The 21,199-nt window shown below is 28.9% G+C and overlaps 2 protein-coding genes across 2 annotated transcripts; both read right to left on the bottom strand.

Moving 5' to 3' along the window:
- Window positions 1-998: 998 nt before the first annotated feature.
- LOC129985202 (uncharacterized) lies at window positions 999-8,098 on the bottom strand. The gene is made up of 3 exons (XM_056095140.1): window positions 8,012-8,098; window positions 4,962-5,046; window positions 999-1,474 (listed from the first exon to the last, which is right to left on the bottom strand). The coding sequence occupies exons 2-3, from the start codon at window positions 5,044-5,046 to the stop codon at window positions 1,029-1,031; spliced, it is 531 nt and encodes a 176-aa protein (XP_055951115.1). The 5' UTR covers window positions 8,012-8,098; the 3' UTR covers window positions 999-1,028.
- Window positions 8,099-13,065: 4,967 nt separating this feature from the next.
- On the bottom strand, window positions 13,066-19,471 carry LOC129984505 (progranulin-like). The gene is made up of 3 exons (XM_056094398.1): window positions 19,336-19,471; window positions 16,923-17,007; window positions 13,066-13,521 (listed from the first exon to the last, which is right to left on the bottom strand). The coding sequence occupies exons 2-3, from the start codon at window positions 17,005-17,007 to the stop codon at window positions 13,085-13,087; spliced, it is 522 nt and encodes a 173-aa protein (XP_055950373.1). The 5' UTR covers window positions 19,336-19,471; the 3' UTR covers window positions 13,066-13,084.
- Window positions 19,472-21,199: the final 1,728 nt, after the last annotated feature.

The following is a 21,199-nucleotide window of genomic DNA, read 5'->3' as shown; positions in this document are numbered from 1 at the left end:
GTACATTTTTTTCATTTTTAGGAGAAAGAAAGAATCAAAAACTGCGAATTCTTCTGTTCCGGAATGTATGTTTTTTTTGGATAGAATATATTTTTTATTAAAAAATTAATTTTTATCTAAATTATCAAAAAATAAATTTAGAATTCCTTTAGTAAGAGCTGGCGATTTTTAATTATGGACAAGCTAAAACCTTTTTATCATGTAAGACCATGATATTGAAAGAAGTTGTCAAATTTGGAGACTTATAGCCAACAAAAAGCTAAAACTTCGCGTGATTATCCGCTTTGTACTCGATTCTCCTATCTGGCTAATAAAGGGCAGGATCGTAAGAAGTTATCGGCATGACGAAACACAAAGAAGAAAACGGGAATCTACACGAAACAGTGAGGGGAGGTTTCAAAAGGTATGTCCTACCTGGCAAAAAAGTTTTGGATGTCGAAAAACTTTGAAATAAGGTAGGAAAAAAACATCGTTTTTTAAAAAATTAACAATTGCGCAATATAATAGTCACGTGATCATTCAAAGCCAGTTAAAACAGATTATCACAAAAAAAAAAAAAAAAATCTGGCTCTAAGGAAAAAGTCGCTGAGATTTATAAATTTTGAAATGGGGAAGAAAAAAAAAAAAAAAACTTTCTTATGAGTTAAATATCGACACATGCGAAATCTGATAGTCACGTGATTGCTTCAAACCGGTTTAAAGCGGTTGATGACTTAAATTAATTAAGATGAGCAATGACTTAAAAAAATAATAAGGTTCTCACATGATAACTCGAAATTTGCGATGGCAGATTTGAATTATATATATATATATATTTTGTATATTAATGTTTACAAATAAAAAAGGCAGTCTGTACATTTAAAAAAAAACTTTAAGAGTACGTGACGGTGCCACGAATATGGCATAAACAGGTAAAAAGTATTTTAATATAAATATTATCATATATTTTATTTCATATTTGGAATACTCCCTGACACATTTCCAATCCTGTAAAAAGAATCAAAATTCAGGGCATCTCTGCACTTTAGTTAAGCAAACATCTTCAACAGCAACTCCCGCAATGTTATGATCATAATTGCCACAGTGAAATGAGGTGCTACAATCAAACCTTTACTTAAACACTTGTGATCGTCAGCATCTCCACATTTCATACCTTGGACGCAACACCATCGTTTAGTTACTATGTATTTCGTGTAACCCTCACAGCATGTCGAATAATAACTGCAGCATCCATGATCACAGCATGTTGCCAGCTCATACGGGCAACAGTTGTCGCCGCAGCAAGTCCCGAAGCAGTTGATGTCCTTATAGCATGATCCATACCGTGCAACTGGTTGTGTAGCATTCACGTAAGGTTGTAAAGGTACTGATGGGACAACTTGAAGTGGTCTGGTGGTTTTCACAAATTTGGAATTGGAATTCTTTATGTCACAGCACCTAATTTTGTCGTCATACGTGGTGCAGCATTTGTATCCTGAAAAAAATTAAATGTTTGAAAGAGAAGGTATATGAAAGAACACGGTATTTGGAATAATTTTTTATTTTCTATTATGCAGAAAAAATATAGTAATTATCAAAAAATATCGACATCGGGATTTCGTCTGAGTGTCTATCTGTCAGATTCTTATAATTGTATATGGCGTTATTATCTGTGTAAGCGTATTAAGTATTTGAAATCTTGTTCATGTATTTAAGGATTGCACCCTCTATAGCAACAATTCAAACAATTGTACTTTAATTTATCCACATGTAATTATTATAATCTAGATATTTTCTGCTTTAGTTCTAATAACGGTGTATAGATGGCAGCACTATTGTGAGTTGATAATGCAACTAGCACGGAAGTACTCGGATTCCACATGTCCTCAACTAGCAAGCAGGGATCCCCAAGGCTGCAAGATCGGGGTGATGTAGAGGCCTTTATATTTATACTAGGTGGTACAATACTTACAATTATAGCAAACTAAACAATCGAAACCTAGCATGATCTTACTATTACTAAGTCAACATTTGGGAGAAATGATGCAAATTAAATTTGACGAATCACTTCAAACTTTATTTTTAATTTATTTTTTATTTTCTCATATACGAAGCGAAAGGAAGTATTATAATCGTCAAAAAAATGCGAATTCAAGATTTTGACGAGTCTTCAAATCTCCTTCAAACCTCCTTGAGTTTGAAAAACACACTTTTGGCATTAAGTTTATCTATTACAAAGACAATTAAAAAATGCTTTGATAAAATTCGGTATAGAGTCTTTATATCAAATTTGTATAATTCTATCAAACATTGAGCAGAATTCGTTCAGAGGAAGTCTGTCCTTTCCTGCTGTTCAAATATAAGTTAACGCGATCGCGATAAATGAAGAAAGCTAAATGTATAAAATTCAGTTCATAGATTTAGCATCTATAGTATAGACACCTATTAAATTTTGAGCCAAATCCATTAAGGAGTTGATTGTATGTCGGTCTGTATGGAAGGTTGATAACTCAAAAACGAAATGATTTAAATATATTAAATTTGGTATATAATTTTGTGACTACAAGCGCAGTTTTTTTTTTTTTTGTCAAATTTTAATTTTAACCGGTTAAATTTTCAAATGAGAAATGAGTCTACTATGCAAATTAAATTTTCAAATAGTATTAATCGAATGCCAGGGATTAATCGCCAAAAAATTTTTTAATTATCACACTATAGATTCAGTAAAAAGGAATGATAAAATTTAACCTTTCGTAACTATTGTACAACAATACCATGCAAGGCGTTCTCTGGGAAATATTTTTATTAGATAGCATGCGAGGAAATTTTGAGACGATAACTCCAGCTAGTTCTCTCTATGCGTATCTGAATTCATAGTATAATACTTTATTACTGCAATTAAGGTGAGCAACAATTGTTAGACAAAACCCATCATCGGATGGGATGCCTCTTAAAATTATATGCCATAATTATGATATTATGAGTTAGTACATAGCACGCATTTTGTGTATATGAACATGAAAACCCAAAAATGTAAAAATTGAATTCTAATGATGTTCGATTATCTGAAATGATTGAAACCATAATGACCATGAATTTCGGTTATCAATGACCATTTTTTATATCATGATTTCTTTTCTTTCGATAAGGTTTTTAATAATACTAATAATTAAATAATTTACTTAATTAATCATTCTTTTTAAATTATAAAAAAGAAAATCCGTAAATACTTTCTTTTATAATTTTACATGCATTAGCCAATGAATTCTCTCTATGCATATCTGAACTCATAGTACAATACTTTATTACTGCAATTACAGTTATTACTGCAATTATTGTTAGACGAAACCCATCATCGGATTGGATGCCTCTTAAAATTATATACCTTTCATAATTATTATATTATGAGTTAGTACATAGCGCCCATTTAGTGATTATAAACATGAAAACCCAAAAATGTAAAAACTGAATTCTAATGATGTAGCATTCTAATGATGTTCGATTATTTGAAATGATTGAAACCATAATGACCATGAATTTCGGTTATCAATGACCATTTATTTATATCATGATTTCTTTCCTTTCGATAAGGTTTTTAATAATATTAATAATTAATTTATTTAATTAATTAATCAATCTTTTAAAATTATATAAAAGAAAATCCGTAAATACTTTCTTTTATAATTTTACATGCAATAGCCAATGAATTATCCGAGAAAGTCTTTCTTGCAATTACTAGAAGAGAAGAAAATAAGTGTGGCACATATATGTATTTCCTATATGAATGGTCAAAAAGTCAAACCCTGAAATCAAAATTTTCGATTGTTACTGATTTTTCGTTGTTTCCTTTGTATTTTTTCTTTAGAATGAAAGAATAATTGAAGAATTCCGAATCAAAGAAAAATGAGTTAATTTCCTTAATAAATTATTAATTTTATAAAATAAGTAATAAATTATAAGGATGTCATATATTAGCCGACATATTATTCGAATATTGCTAGAAGAGAAGAAAATATCATGCGCATTAGAAAGGCTGTTAAAGCATCTTCCATCCCCGACATGAATGGTCAAAAGTTCAAAACTTGATATCAAATTTTTTTTTAATATTTCTTATTTTCGTTGTTTCCTTTGCATTTTTATTTGAAAAGAGGCCGTGATAGCTTAGTGGCAAGGTCTCAGCATTGGGACCAGAAAACCCACATTGTACCAGGCTCGGAAACCGTTTCCACTAAATATTTGTCGTGTATGCGAGACTAATGCAAGCTAAATCTGACGCTGTGGGCGCAACGTCCTTCCGTTGGTGTGGTGTGGAATTTAAGAGAGGAGGTATCAGTCCTGGAGTCATTTTTGTCATTTGATCAGGATGATTTAAATTTATGAGATCCATCCCAAAAAAGCTCAACGTTGCTTTCAAACCACGCTTTTATATAGGTAAATTAAATTTTAATTCTTTAAAGATGTTTTCAAAAGTATATTTTCTTCCATTAAACAACGATGAACTTGCCGATATGTTTAATATGGCACTTTTTTTTTCACGAAAATGCATAGAACTTGTTCAGATTACCATTAATGTGCTTTATAAAATTCATGTGCTCTATAAAGCGCTTTAGACAAAGTTTAAAATAACCTGCTTCACTTTATTATTCTGAATTCATCGATACACATACTAATAAAATTATCGATTCCATATTGCTTTATAAAGGGTGTACGTCCTGAAAACATAGCATTTTGGAGTCAATTATCAGCGCTTTTGAAAACTAGTTTCGAAAACATTTTAATACTCTTACGTTGCAATTTGTATCTTGTTGTATAAATTTAGATAATTTTTAATTATAAAACCATCCAATGATCCTCGTCTCAAATTTTTAAATTATTAAATAATTATTTTCGAATCTTTCAAGTTTTTAAATAATTATTTTCGAACTTTTCAGTTTTTAAATAATTATTTTCGAAAAAATAAACATATTGAAGTAAATTCTCACCTTCTGGACATACTGTATTATCCGAACATTTAGTATTAGCACCAAACACACAGGGGAGTAACAGCACAAATAAAAGAATTTTCATCTGAAAGCGAAAATGTTGAATTAAATTTATTATTAAATGCTAATTTAAATGTCAATACCCGGCATTATTTGGAGTAATTCATTTTATCAATGAAAATTTTCTATTAAATTAATAGTCACAAAACCTTGATTTAAATATTATTTATACTATAGTATTTGCAAGCTGAATTAGAGGCACACACTGAATGACATAAAATATTCATGGTCAAAAAGTTGTCATATATCGAATCAACTAAAGAGATCTAGAAAATCTGTACTCATAAAAAAGATAAATGTACGCATGAGAGCGATGGCACTGTACAGGCTAGACCATTTGGTATCTGTAGGTGTGGTTGTAGGTTTGGTACCTGTTTGGAGGATAAGAATATGCACTTCGGAGAAATGTTTTGAAATTTTAATTATTTAAAAATCAAGCGAAATTCTGACATTTCCCTGAGATAACTTTTAAAGATATCATCGCACAAAAATAAATTTTACATCGTTTCAAAATTTAAAAATTTCTCTTTTTAATAATACCAATTTAATAGTCGTGCAATTTTTGGTAAAAGTTGGCAATTTTTAAATTTTTATTAATTTTTATTTTATTTTACTTTATTTATTTATTGTTTAATTCCCAATAATAAATTACATTATTGTTCTGAAGTTCAAACTGTTTTCATTGTTTCATCAAATATTTAATCGCTATATTTTCTTCCATTTTTGTAAAAAAAAAATGAATGATTCTATTTAATATCTGCGTAGTTTACAAGATGAATTTTTAAAAAATGAAGTTGCAATATCGCAATATTTAGATGATAAACGAGACGGATATTTTCGCAAAAGATTTAACGTTTTTTTTATTTTTTTTTTTTTTTTTTTTTTTTTTTTTTTTTTTTAATTTTAAAGTTGGAGTGTCCAGAATATTTTGCAGAATATGTCTCCTTAGGGTCAAAGGGCTGTATAAAATTCTGAAGTCATAATTTTTTGAAGTATATTTATTGGCCAAAACAAAACAAAATATTATTATTTATATCATTTAAATCCATTAAAGTAAAACAAAACTTAATTTTATGATGAATTAAAGAAATTTTTATTGTATAATTTTTTGAGATATTCCATAAATTATAAAAATTCTTCTGCAGTATACATGACTTCAATGCCAAACGATTCTATCTTCGGCATTTATATTTTCAAAAAAAGCATGATTAATTTCAACAAAAATTTGAATAAAGCGTGTTTTTTTTTTTGTATTAATTGAAGTTAAATCCCTTCCACTTTAATTTAAAGTTCGAATTTTACGGAAGCTGACAGGAAATTAGAGAGATACATCGTACAATGAACCGAATGGCTTCAGGCTTCTATAACAATATGAATTATGTGACAATCAAAATTTAAAGCTTAAAAATATTTTTCTGAAGGGGCATTAAGAGACCAAGTTAAATAAAATGTGTAATTGAAATTTCAGAGAGCATTAATCCCATTGAGCTAGTTGGACCTCAAAGGCGGCTATATTTAATATCAGCAATCTATGAAATCTCAACACAAAATCCTATCAATTGTCACAATTTAATTTTTAATTAAAATATTACCACTGAAGAATTTGAAATCTCTCAGCTTTTCAAAAATAGATAAATAAAAATAAAATACAGACTACTCCAAATGACTTTTAAAAATCACAAAACTTTTCTTAAGTTATTAATAATTTTTTATGAATGATAATTGGCAATTTATAAATTGCAAAGTATTTCAGAGATATGAATAGGGGAAATGATTTATTAGAAATTAAAGCCTTGATTTAATTAATATTTAGAAAGATGTTATTTATCAAGTAATTATAAACTAAGTCATTTGAATTTTGCAACATTTGCAAATGCAATGTTTCTCTAAAGAAAAAAAGTGAAATGAGAATGATGGTCAGATATAAATATATAGTGTGCCATTATTCGCTTACTAAACAAAATGCAGAGGTTCATATAAGGTAATTATAAACCAATTAACTTCAATACATTTTGAATTTGAATATTTTCTTTAGTGCACAATATTATTAATATTAACAACGAAGCCTGTAAAAGCACATATAATCGTACAACTGATAAACTTGCTTTTAAATAGGGATGACGAATATTTTAAAAGCGGTTATTGCGTAACCAATATCAAAAAGTCACAAATATAAGTGATAAATACTTTTCAAAGAGGGGTGTGATTCAAATCCTTGATACGATCTTACTGGTGGTATTTCGATTACAGGTTTTGGATCACGATAGAAGTAACAATCGATACGATATCACTGAAATTTACCGGAGCAGTGACTTCACTGGAAAGTAACAATCGATACGATCTCTCCAATGGCAGCTCTCGAAAGAAATCTGTGATTGGATTGAAAAGAGAAAGGACCGGTTATTGGAATTATCGTATCGTATCATTGAATTGCATATTACTGAAATTTATCGGAGCGGTGCTTTCATCGAAAAGTGCGAAGTCACCTTTACGGGAGTGACCGATATTCGTATTTGATGATGCACTATTCCATACAGATCATTTTTAATTGCTCATGACATGATTGACTTTGATTACATGTATTCTGTTTACTGCTGGTACCATCTATTGGTAGAATATAGGACTAAAGTAAACATTTTAAAGAAATTTCATATTTTTAACTCACCTTTTCCAGAAAATGTTTCACTCTAATAAATAAATTAAATAAATAGTTTTGAGAAAAAAATAAAATTTAAGAAGTAAGCTGAAACAGATAAATTAATTCAATCACACGTTACTTAAATTAGTAAATTAAGTATTAATTACAATTAATAAATTTTATATTTAATATTAAGTAATAATTTTTAATTAATAATATGATTGAAATAACAGATATTTGGAACGCATATTTAAAAATAACAATAGCAATATTATTTGTTATTCAAAAAATCGTGGATTATGCATCTTTACTTTTAAATATGGAAATAATATATATTCTAAATATAACTTACTTTTTTCAAGGAAAGCGAGATTTTTTCAAAATGCAATTTAAATAGAAAAAAATTTATTTCGACATTCCAACAAACGGCTCTATTAAATTAAATACCATTAAATAAAACAATAAAGATTTACAATTAATAGGAATGATCGTAAATAAAAAAATAGGCTTCAAAATATTCTTGTTGTTTTAATATCTTCTATTCGATTAGATGCTGATAACATATCGGCATTTACAACTAGCTGTGATTGTTCGTTTTTTTTTTATCTCTTTGAAACAGTCTACCACAAATGGAGAAATGAATATATTTATTGTTTGTCTGGAAATTTTAATGCAATCGAATAGTTAGGGAAATATTATGAACTAGATACCTTTGGCGACCAGTTGATTTTCCAAAACTAATAATTGCTGAAAATTTCAATTAAATATTTTGCATAACTTGGTTTTAATGACTACCTCAGCAAAATATTTTTAAATTTCAAATTTTAATATATAACTTATTCTATTTTACAAGCCATGCACTGTGTGTTCATTTTTCTGTGCATTTCCTTAATTTTCTGTCTATATCTATTTAAGTGCTATAATATTACTGACAAAAACAGCAGTGTTTAAAAAAATATTTTAATTTTAAGAAAATTATTTTTTTTTTTTAAATTTAGAAGTTGAGTCTTAATTATAATCATAGCGAAATTTTAAATATTTTTTTCTCAAAACATGTCTTAAGCTCAAATTTACTAAAAAATTACAAGGCAAACATTTATGTAATTGAAAACTTGATTTTTTTTTTTTTTTTAAGTTTAAGGTGATGTAGAAAAAATTATGATGCCAGAAAGATTATTTCTGTGATATTATATTTTCGGGAGTTATCGCGGAAAAATGCAAAAATTTCGCTTCATTTTTAATTAATCAAATCAAGATTAAAATTTAAAAAAATATCTGTCCGAGATGCACATGCTTGCCCTTCAAAGTATTTTCTGCCAAGTTTCATAATGGTAGTTCGGATGGTTTGGCCTACAAAGCGTTCACACATGTGTGCAAATGCAAGTACACATACTCACACAAACATACTCACGCGTAATAAACAATTTTTAATAAAACTAGAAACAGAGAAGGAACTATGTAATGCATTTCTTTATTTCCCTCAGGAATGGAAATTTTACATTTTTAACTGAATTCTATATAAGCTTAAAAAAAATGATTACTTATAATATCAGTTATGGAATATTCGTTTCGCTTTTAAATGTTATTCGAATATGAAATTTAATTGACTATGTAAAACGAACAACATTTTTTTTATCAATCCAAAATTTCACAGTTTGGTTTAGTTTAGTTATATTAACCTCCCGTTTGAAGCAACACTAGGGCTATTTTGGGACGGACTTGGTAATTTTGAACCGCGGTCAAATGACGAGGACGACACCTGAGCTGGCATCCCCCTCTCCACACCACACCAGCGGGATGACGTTTGGTCAGGACGGATTTAACGTACAGCAGACCCCCTTACACGATAGTTCTTCGATGGAATCGGGTCTCGAGCCTGAGACCCTTCCGTTCCGAAGCCGAGACCTTACCACCAGGCCACCGCGGCCTCTCCAAAATTTCACAGAAGAAATCCCTATGGATCATAAGGATATTTGTCCTAATTTATTGTTAAATTACTTTTGCAAGTATAATAATTTAATTTCACACATTTAATTTTTTATTTTTATTATTTCACTTTATTTATGCTTGTTTAAGTATTTATGCCAAACGTTATTTTATTTTCCATGCTCTAAAGTTCAACTTCTTTTCAAAAAACCCAAGGAGCGTACAAATTTTTATGCGTAGATTATGTTTCTACTAATAATAAAAGATAAAGTGTGTGTATTAGTGGTTTACATTTCCCCCTATTTAAACTAGATCTACCATAAACTAGATCTTTAAAGATACAACAAGATGAATTTCATGGTAGAATGGTTTAATTTAAATAATTGATTTTTTTTTTTTTTTTTTTTTTACTTTTGTAAATTGCTATGGATTTGATTTTGCTACATACATTTAAGGAAATAGTTTCAGAACAACTTTTTTTAAATTCATAATTAATGTAAACTTTCAGCTAGAATGCTTCAATCCTATTTTATATCGAATTTCACTAAAAAAAATTGCAAATTCAATTTTAATGGCTATATAATATTTAAACACATAGTCAGATTATTTATAATTAATAATTAATTCACATAATCTATTTGTATTAAATAATATTTGATAAGTTGTTTAAAATGAATATTTTTTTTTTTCATTTCATGTTTTAATTTTTTTTTCAAAGTAACGAACAAATTGCGCAAGTTCTTTTTTTTTTTTACATTGGTTTAAATTGTTTCATTCATTCTTTTCGGTCATGAAATATTAATTAGTTCTCTAGAAGGAAACAACTTCAACAAGAATGAATCCAGAGAGCACACTGATTTCATTTAGAGCATTAATTGACCCTGTCTCTCCTAAGAGTCAATTAATGTTCTAAAAATAAAAGATTAAGTTGGATCTGCTGATTATTAATTAATTAAACATTTTAAATAGATATAAAAATGTATAACAACCTGATCAAGAATTGCTAATTTAAAATTAAATTTAAAGAGTGTCCCAAAATGAACGGTAGATTTGAATTTCACTCCATTCGTGCAGTACAGTATCGAACAACGGTTTTTCATTGCTTACAATATTTCAAAAACAATGAAAGTCTGCTATCTCCAGTTTGAGAACTGGCCCCCTAGATCGTTTGATTTAACACCATCGGATTGCTTTTTATGGGGTTACTTGAAGTCAAACGTCTATGCTAACAATCCCACAAGCACATGTGTGCATTGAAAGAGGATATTCAACGTTGAATCAACGAAATTCAGTCACATTTATACAAAATGGTCATGGAAAATTTCGACTAAAGAGTGCGTGTGCGCTAGCAAAGCCGTGGAGGCCGTTTGGCCCAGGTGTTATTTCATACATAACCCTATCCTGTGTATTTTGCAATTCAATAAAATATAACAATTTAAAGGGAAAAATCTGTGTTTTTTAATTCAAATCTTGCTTTAATACGTTGTTCTAGAACGCAACACTCCATTTTTACTAACCTTAAACTATCGGCTGTCAGATGATATTTTAATAGGATTGTCAACCTTTATTACACGAATACTGGCAAATCCAGAACTTGAATTAATTTTGGGACATCCTTTATAACCAGTATCATTCCAGCCCCTTCTGAAGTGTTTCTAATCCATGTCTCTGCACTCCGATTGATAAGATGGTCCTGTTCTTAATTATATAACTAATCTCAGAGTTATATTCCCTTTGATAAAATAACAACCAATAGAAAGAGTTTTGTCCAATCATCTGCAACAATTGCAGGTTTTGGAGGATGATAGAAATTCAAGAGGCATTATCTATTTTGGGTTATGGATTGTGAATATCATTATCAATTTAGAAATGAAATCAGCAAGAGTGGTCTTTTGGAAAAATTTTCTCAAATTCTTTAATACAGTTGTTATTTTCACTCTCTTCCAGCATAAAATTGTGAGTTTTAAGCAAGGCAATGAATGATTAGACTTTTATTATTAGAGACTTGGACATGGGATATCTGTGTTTCATAGTAAAGAAAATCGAATATGTATTTGGGATCTTTTTTTTCGATTGATTTGAATCAAAATTTGACATGTAACTCCGATTTTAGTAAAAAGATCATATACCAAATTTTATTTATCTGTTGCTATGTTTTTGAATTGTCGTGTTTACAAGCATTGAAAGTACCGATCGACAGACGGTTAACCCTTAGTTTAGTTTAGTTATATTAACGTCACCTTTAAAGCAACACTAGGGCTATTTCGGAACGGACCTCGTACTTTTGAACCACGGTCAGATGACGAGGACAACACCTGAGTTGGCATCCCCGACGGTTTGGACCTGATGTTTGAACCTGACGGATTTAGCGTGCAACAGACCCCCGACGGTTAACCCATTGACGGATTTATTCCACCATTTGCTACTTGTCTATATTTTAAATTCTAAATCAGTGTACCAAATTTTATCTATCTAGCTGTTTACGTTTCGCTGTTATAGTGCTTACCTATATTTAGAACAGAGAGACTTTTTCTAAATGGATTCCATTCAAAATGTGATGATTTCATTTCACAATTGATATTGATAATCATAATTCATAATCCAAAGTAGATAAAGTCTCTTGAATCCCTAGCACCCTCCTAAACCTGCATTTGTTGCAGATGATTGGGCAAAATGTGTTTTATTGGTTATCATTTTGCCAGAGGGAATCTAATTGGAAGATTTTCATATAATTAAGAACAGGAACGTCTTATCACATTTGAGTGCTCGAGGCTAGAGTAATTTGGTACTCCATTAGGAAAGCAAGTTGGCATGTGATCATCTGTGGGGCAACAAAAATATCTTACTAATAAACAACTTTTAATATTTTTAATACATCACTTGTTAGGGTAACCGAGGAATTGAATTATGATACAGCTTTAGAGGCCTATTTCATCACTCGAAAGTGTCATCCAACATTGTTGATTTATCGTGTTTACAGACTGTTTTATTCCACACCATTCACTTTGAATTTTAACGAACCAGAACCACGCTCTGCTGCCAAATTGTTGTTAATTTTCAATAAATCTCTGCATGGTTCTTGAAAACAGCACATTTACTAAACATAGAAAAGAAAAGAACATAGTTATTGTCGGTTTCGCACACAGCTTCATGTTAGGCAGTTCACGGGAGGAATGCGCCGGAAAGAAGTCAGAAGCGTAATCACACAGATATTTTTATGCGAGAAAAAATAGTTCCCTCGCTTCATCTCAACACAGACAAATATACAAACTGGCAGACAGACATATCCTAAAAACTTTTTTTTCCAGGTCCAAGAGGATATTCAAAATCTCTAATTCAAATTTTTTGACCATTACAATGCTTTCTCTTAGTATACTCCATATAATAGAAAGTAAAAAATAGTTAAATTTTTGAATTAATGAGATTTAAAATAGCACAACAGGAGCACAGTAAACATGTATTAAAAACAAACAAAAGATTCAAACTATCATTTTATTAATCATAATTTTAATAACCATATTCTCATACTCGCAAAGACGAGTACCATAATGAATTGCGGTGCCAAAGATGAGCCTTTATCCAAACAGATATCTTCAATGTATGTACCACATCGTTCACCACTTTCACAACACCATTCCCTGCCGTTCTTTTTTACAGGAGGACAGCATTTCTGAAGAAATTTACAGCATCCGGACTGACAGCACTTTGCATACTTATGAGGGCAGCAATTGCTACCGCAGCAAGTTCCTTGTTTGCAGTTGATATCTTCGTAGCAGTAGCTGAATGCATTCTGTGAGTCAGACTCATTCGTGAAGAGGTGAGGTGGGTTTGAAGGGACGACTCTGAGAGATTTCTTGGTTTTTACGTATTCCGAAAAAGAATCGTCAAGATCACAGCATTGGATTACGCCTTCGTGTGTGGTACAGCATTTGGTACCTGGAAAAGAATATACGTAATAATATATAGAAGATATATATATATATATATATATATATATATATATATATATATATATATATATATAATGTGATATCTTCTATAAAGTTCACTTTAATATTTCAATCAATATTTTATTTTTATTTCTTTAAAAAATACCAAACATCTATACATATAAAACGCTAACGTACGGGGCTCAGAAATTGCTCTTATTACTTACTAGCCGCCTTTGGCGACCAGCCGGTTCGCCAATCTTAATGTTCGTTAAAATTTTAATAATTAAATATTTTATGCAATTCCTACTTTAATAGCTTCTTCATCAAAATATTTTAAAACTTCAAATTTTGATTGTCATATAATTCATTCATAATATTATAAGGCCTTCAGTTATAACGTAATGTGTATCTCTCTTATTTTCTGTTAGCACCGGTAGAATTTATGCTTTAAATTAAAGTGGAAAGAATTAATCTTCAATTAATATACTGAAACAAAGCATTTTTTTATAATCTGATTACTGAAAATAGAGTCACTCAGAGTTTAAACTTTATGGGCACTAAAGAATATCTTTTTTAATCTATGTAATATCTCAAGAATTTGTCAACAAAATTTTGTTAGATTCATCATGAACAGATCGATTCATTAACAATGTTTAATTTTAAATGCATCCAACATTAAGAAAATAAAACGAATCGTTTAAAATAAACGGTTGAAAACAGGTTTTAAAAAAACTACTTAAAAAACGATGCACTTAAAACTATAAGCATATACAAAAAATATATAGCTAACATAAATACATTTTAATTACAAAAGCATACAACGAACCTAAAAATAATTTAAATCCAGTCCGCATCTGTTGATAATAATTGTCAACACAATGCGGAATTCTGAACACAATGCGCATGCGTGAATTTTCAGCGCCAGTGACGTAACGCAAATACGTGATTTTTTCTACGCCAGTTGGGGTAACGCTAGGCGGATTAGACATTTTTAATTTCCTTTATTCTGTTTTATTTTAATTCAAAAGTACTTCGGAATGAATCTGAAACATGGATTCATTAACAATGTTTCATTTTAAATGCATCAAACATTAAGAAAATAAACAGAATCGTTTGAAATAATCCACCGAAAAATATTAACCCTAGCCTCATTACTGATGGGAGAAAAAACAAACTGAAGCTTTACTCATTTGGCGGTGGGGAAAATGGAAGATTTTTTTGGCGGAAAAGTTGGCGGTGGGGAAAATGGAAGATTTTTTTTGGCGGGAAAGTTAGTTTTTAATTAATAATTAAAATTCTAATTAAAAATTCGAAAAAAGGAACCCCAGGTGCACATTCCCAACCTCCAAGGTATACATGTACCAAATTTGGTAGTTGTATGTCAAACGGTCTGGCCTGTAGAGCGCCAACACACACACACACACACATTGAGCTTTATTATAAGTATAGATTACGGAATAGCAGCAGTGAAATGCCAATATATCGATGTACGACATTTTCAGCAAACTGCTTTATTCACCGTATTTATAGCTGCACTTAATTCAACGCTTCATTAATTAAATAAAATTATTATATTATAAATCCTTCTCACCGTGTCAAACATTTCATTCAGTTAGAAGATATAAAAGAAATTAAAAAATAAGCATTTATAGGAAAGTTTAAAAATCAAGAGTGAAAATAGGCTTCACTATGGATACTCGGATGACTTATCGAACGGAAATGGATGACTTCCAAAACTATTAATTTCCCAAAAAGTATTTTACATTATCTTAAAGAGCAAAAAATTTACTTTAAATTTTAAATTGAATTTTTTAATTTTAATTCATTTCTGTACAGTTTTTTTTTTTTTTTCTTTACTGTTAATAAATTCTTCAGATTTATTTTACAATGTTACGATGTTTTTAATGTTATGAAATTCTAACTCATCCATCAAAATATTCAATCGCATTCTTTTGCTACAATTAAAAGTAACATTAAAAAGTTGCATTTTTTATCATTAATTTCAAAATAGGATTTTTACTTCCCCTTATATTTGATAGTATATGCTTTTTAATTAATTTGTTGCAAAATGATTCAGTTAAAGTCATATTTTTATGTCGCGTAAAATAAAATTGAACTTTTTAAAAATGCATTTCATATTAATCGTTTAATAGCCTCAAAAGCCAATCTTGGCGATCAAGCTGGTTAGTAAAGGCAGCTAGTTTAACTAAAATCTCATGGTCCATGAGAGATTTAAACCATTAAATTTGGCGTCTGTGCACAGGTCCAGAAGAGATGAATTGACTTGGCAATCACCAGTCAATAAATAAACTTCGACAACTATGTCAGAAATAATCTAAACATTGATGAACGAGCAACCATTTTTTACAGAGAAGTAATAAGTATTAAGAGGGCCATTAAGTACTTAGGCTCGTATAAAATATAACAAAAAATTAGACTTCACAAATGAAATAAAAATCATTTTCTTCTAATTAGTGTAACCGTGGTTATCAAGTTGTTGCCATTTTATCAAAGTGAAATAATACTTCTTTTCTGATGTTTTTGTAATATACAAGGTGCTCTTTCTATTTGTGGCAAAAAAGCTTTTAGCAGATACGAAAGAAATAATAATTAAAAAAGTGTAAATAGCGATGTCATTAAATAAATATACATATAAAAACTGTGAGATTTTGATAATAGGACGAGAGTATGCATGCACAATCATACTCAATTGTTTATGTCATGTCTTAAGAAATATTTTTCTAGTAATAGCCAAATAATTTATGCAGCCTAAAGGGTTGAATAAATTGTTTCATGAATATTTAAAAACTCTGTCTGAAAAAAGCTGCTGATTCTAATGTGCCTGTACCCATTTGAGCAGCGACGAGTGTGAGTGGGTGAGTGCAACCACTCACACTCGCTGTTGCGTCATGTGAGTCTGACAACTTTGTGTTGCTGCGTCAAGTGAGTCTGACGACTTTGAGTTGTTGTGGGTAGATGGCGCCACAGCATCTGTACGAAGGTTGAAAGTTCATCGTCCGAAGTTACCAATGTGGCCGATTTGCGATGAGCGAGGATAGAACCTGGGACCTTGTGGTTCACAGCCCAGTAACATGACCACAATACAAAAACAATTGCTCGTTTAGCGTCGCTGTTAATTGGCTTATAAGCTTTCACTACAGTATTTTTCAATAAAGAAATTTTAATTAAACAATTCATATTTTGAAGCAATGAATTTTTATTAAAAGACGCTATAATTAATTTTCTAAAATTATTTTTTTTTATATTCCATATTTTTAATTATATAACTTAACTTGAAAATGTATTTAAAAATTTTGAATTTCGTAGGATTAATTAAAATGTAAATTGTACACCATCATAAACTTTATTTTCATATTTCGTGACTTAAAAACGGAAAAGTATTACCTTCTGGGCATGCTTTGCCATCTGAACATATAGTTTCAGCATCAACAACGTAGAGAAGTGCCAGCATGCACACCAGAAACGTCATCTAAATATAAAAGCTTCAATTAATAAATATAAATATAAATATAAATTGGCATCCTCAAAGTTTATAAATATTATTTAGAATAGTGAAATTTATAATAAGAAATATGCACCCATTTTGGCACTCTACATTTCATTGAATAACAAAGTAAGAAGTTTTTAATTTTCTCCTGTTTAAATTTGGAACAAATGTAAAATGTGTTTGTTAGAATGAATAAATAAATTTTTAAAAAATATAAATAATAAATAAATTTTTTAAAAAATATAAATAATAAATAAAAACGAAAATATAAAGTTAAGAAAGTTGAAATTTCTCTCTTTTCCATAATCCTTTTCCAAAATTATTTCATTTCTTTTGTTTGATATAATGCTAGGAAACAATATAGTTATGCTCACATAAATTAGAACACAACAGAAACACTTGTCTTTTTAAAAAAATTTGTGTGTAATTAGGTAATTATTGCTACGTGATGTTCGTTAAATATTCTGCACTGATTCAAAATTTATAATCCAAAATGTCTCTTGCACAGAAAAAAAAAAATAGCACTTATAAACAAATCACGTTTTAGCAAGTGACATCACCTATTTGAATTTTCCAAATTTTGCTTCAGGAATTAAATTTTTTTACAATTAAAAACGAATGTGACATTTTTTTCCCTCGCATTTAAAGTAAATGAATGTTTTCGTATTTAGATTTACTGTGAAAATGTCCACCTTATTCGTTTTGTGTTAAAAAAGAAATTTTATCCTTTTGTAAAAATGGCATTGCTTATTAAGTGGTGAAATACAGTTTGATGTTAAATGACAATCGCAATCATATTTGTCACATGACTGTGAATTAAATTAAATTAAATAAGATAATAAGATCAGTTATGTCAGTTATTAAATTTTTACAGTTGATACGTTTATGGCTTGATACACAAAACATTTTGAGTTCTGAAGATTTAATAATGAATCGATATTTGATTATATAAGAAATCCAATCCCAGACGAAATATACGAAATCCCAGATGGAAAAATAATCAACTTTTCACCCATAGTTTTTTGAAATACTCAACAAATTCTGTAAAGCCAATGCTTCTGCTAAGATTAGAAGTTTTTTTTTATGTGTATTGTACATGTGTATGTACACTTCATAAAACAATGATTTTCTTAACTGTAAAACTGTTTACATAGTTAGTTTGCCATTCATTTAAGTATTATAATTAATTCTTAATAATTTGTACAATATTTTAATTTAAATTAAAGTTTACTTAATTAAAATAAAAACTAATCATGTTCATAGGCCTAAACTGCTTAACACTTTTTTAATAGTTAAATGAAGAGCCTAACTCATTAACTTTTCAAATGCAAAACAATCGGTAAAATTTAATTCTGTTTTATAAATCAAAATTTGATTTAAATATTAATACGTTAATAATTGTATTAACGTATATGTAAGGTATGTGTAATATTAATAATTAATAATTGTATTGTTTTAATCAATATTTTCTAATTCATTTTTTGTTCCTTTAATGAAATAATTGCTTTCAGCTTATCAAAAGAAATATCATAATAAAATGAAAGATGGTTGATATTTTTAAATATTACTAGCAATCAGATGTGGTTGTACCTGGTGGTCAGCGAAGGCGGCTAGATTTAAAATTGGCTATTTGAAGTAATATGATTCCCTAGTTAGAGAGAATATTTGTATATCATTATTTTTTTAAATGAAATAATTAATTGTCTAAGACCAACAGAAATTAGAATCTCAGTAAAATTGGGTTGGTTTAGTTTATCGCCGTCTTGAAACCAAGAACTATATTTTAACAAAACTGCATTAGAAAACTGATTAAAAAGGGAATGAAACAAAAAATAAACGAAATTTCATAAAAAAAACTCCAATTAATCAAGCATGTTTTATGGACTCATAATGTTGAATAGGAAATTAATAAAACGAATTGATACATTTATATATAACATACAGTAAATATTTCTTTGAACGCATTTTAAACGAAATAAGCCTCTTTATCAATATAGAATTAAAACTATTTTCAATTAAAATAACTTGAAATCAGTAAGAAAAATGATATTGCTTTAAAAAATAATCTTATAAAACTCCTGATTTTATCAAATAGCACTTTCTTTACCGTGAAAATATTTAATTACGGAAAGCTAGAGTTTGAAACTTATTAATCAGGAATAAATTTATTGCATTTTATTGACATAAACTGATCAACTTTTATAAACTTACAAAAAAAACAATTTGAAATAAGCATCAGACTACTCAAAATCCTTTATAATACGGAAAAAAAAAAAGAAAGTTTAAAGTAAATACAAACAAACTTCCTACCTTGAATATGCTTTTGAAATATATCCAACAAATTATAACACAACTAGCACCAAAACATTTCAAAATTTTCTTTAGATTCTTGATGTCAGTATGAATCTGAAATTTATCCTACATTTACTCATAGAATTTGAAATCTTATCTTGCGATTGTAGATATGAAATTATCGTCATTTCTTCTAATCTAGCAGGAAGTTTGTCAATTTTAGATTGCAATACCATATTCGAACATTTTAACCCATCTATCACGATCTCTAGTCATTAATGTCAAATCGAAGCGAATATTTTGAAACGTTTCCAATTTTCTGCCTATTTTTTTTATATTCAGATAGGTTGCTATTTATACCTATGTGTAAATTTATAGCCTGTGTACTATCTATTGATACGGAAATATAATTATTTTAATTTTTTTTAATTGTTGATAGTGTCACAAAAAGCTCAAGTCCTGAGTAAATTTAAAAATTAATAATTTACAAATTGATAAAGATTAAAATATTCCAGGTGTTTAGAAAAGATGGAAATGAAATGATCATTTTGTGACAAAAGGAAAATTTATTGATTGTTCCTATATTAAAAAAATATATATCTTTAACGTTGAAGAATTTTTATTTTTATTTTATATTTGGTGTTGTTTTGAATTATTTGTCGCACATGTTTGCATGTAATATCGTTTCTAATGCAATAAAAGGGGGGGAAAATTTCGTTCTAAAAAATCCTTTTGCTGTTGGAACATTATTTGTTTATTTTTGGGACATGTTTAAAGTTTAGTCATTTTTCGCAAAAATAAATAATAAAGAAAATAAAGAACTGAAACTAAAATTTCTTCATCTGACATTCTAATTCAGTGTCTATTTATTTATTTATTTTGTAAAAAAAGTAGTTTTTAGGTGGTTTTTCGAACATTTATCTCTAATTTAGAGCAAAAAGTGATCAAAATGCTTTTATTCGTTTTTTTTTACATTCATTTTCTTAATGAGCTGAAAGATTTTTCTTTGCTGATCCATAACAGAAACATAGACCCGTCGGAGAAATTTTGCTTCATCATTGATTTGACAAAAAGCTAAATTGAGAACTCGTATCATAAAAATGCTTTTCATATATTAATTCTAAATTCTAATGGCACCTTCAGAACAAAGTTCTCTAATTATATTCTTCTTCTTCTCTCTCTCTCTTTTAAGAGTGTCGTCATTTTCAAACATTTATTGTTCTTTTTATTATTTAAAGTGACCAAACGACATCATTATAACGATCAAAAATATACTTGCAAAATCATTATTATTTTTATTCTAATTTTTCTTTATTTTATGTTATTATGTTTCTGACTTTACTGACATTTATCATGTCATGAAAACGCCGTGAGGTTTCTGCTGGAAATTTAAACCACTAGATTATTGTAAGTTCGTGTAGGAATGTATTATATAAAATAAGAAATTAGTTGTAATAAGGGCTAACAAATGCTTAGAGTGCCGTTCCTAGTCAGAAAGTAAATTTCCGTTTTGTCTTCAAATTCTTCAGTCACTGCTATTTTGCCATGCCATAGAAAATTTGTTTTTATGCCTGTACTGAGCAATGTATTCTTTAAAGTATAATAACTTATCCTACATTTATAGTGGTATCTTTAAATCCTGTCTCTTTTAAGGAATTTTGAACAATTTGTTGGTTTATAACAGATAGTAGAAATTTTAGTTTGGCACAAGCATATTTTAATACAGAAACCTTACTAAACAATTAGTAATTTTTAATTAATTTTCATTGAGAATTTAAATTTCAAAATAAATGTTTCCGATTATTTTTCTTATATTTCTTCTCTTTAAAAGATATACTCAACTACAACTGAACTATAAAAAATTATGAAGCTGAAAGGTTAC

This window comes from Argiope bruennichi, chromosome 9, assembly GCF_947563725.1.
Source record: "Argiope bruennichi chromosome 9, qqArgBrue1.1, whole genome shotgun sequence".
NCBI lineage: Eukaryota > Metazoa > Arthropoda > Arachnida > Araneae > Araneidae > Argiope > Argiope bruennichi.
The sequence above is the reverse complement of the archived record's forward strand: the minus strand, read 5'-3'. Positions and strand labels throughout refer to the sequence as shown.

Coding starts and splice junctions, on each gene's coding strand:
- LOC129984505 (XM_056094398.1), bottom strand. CDS start 17,007: ATGACGTTTCTGGTGTGCATGCTGGCACTTCTCTACGTTGTTGATGCT. Junction 13,522..16,922: donor TGGCAAAGCATGCCCAGAAG/GTAATACTTTTC, acceptor ATTCTTTTCCAG/GTACCAAATGCTGTACCACA.
- LOC129985202 (XM_056095140.1), bottom strand. CDS start 5,046: ATGAAAATTCTTTTATTTGTGCTGTTACTCCCCTGTGTGTTTGGTGCT. Junction 1,475..4,961: donor TAATACAGTATGTCCAGAAG/GTGAGAATTTAC, acceptor AATTTTTTTCAG/GATACAAATGCTGCACCACG.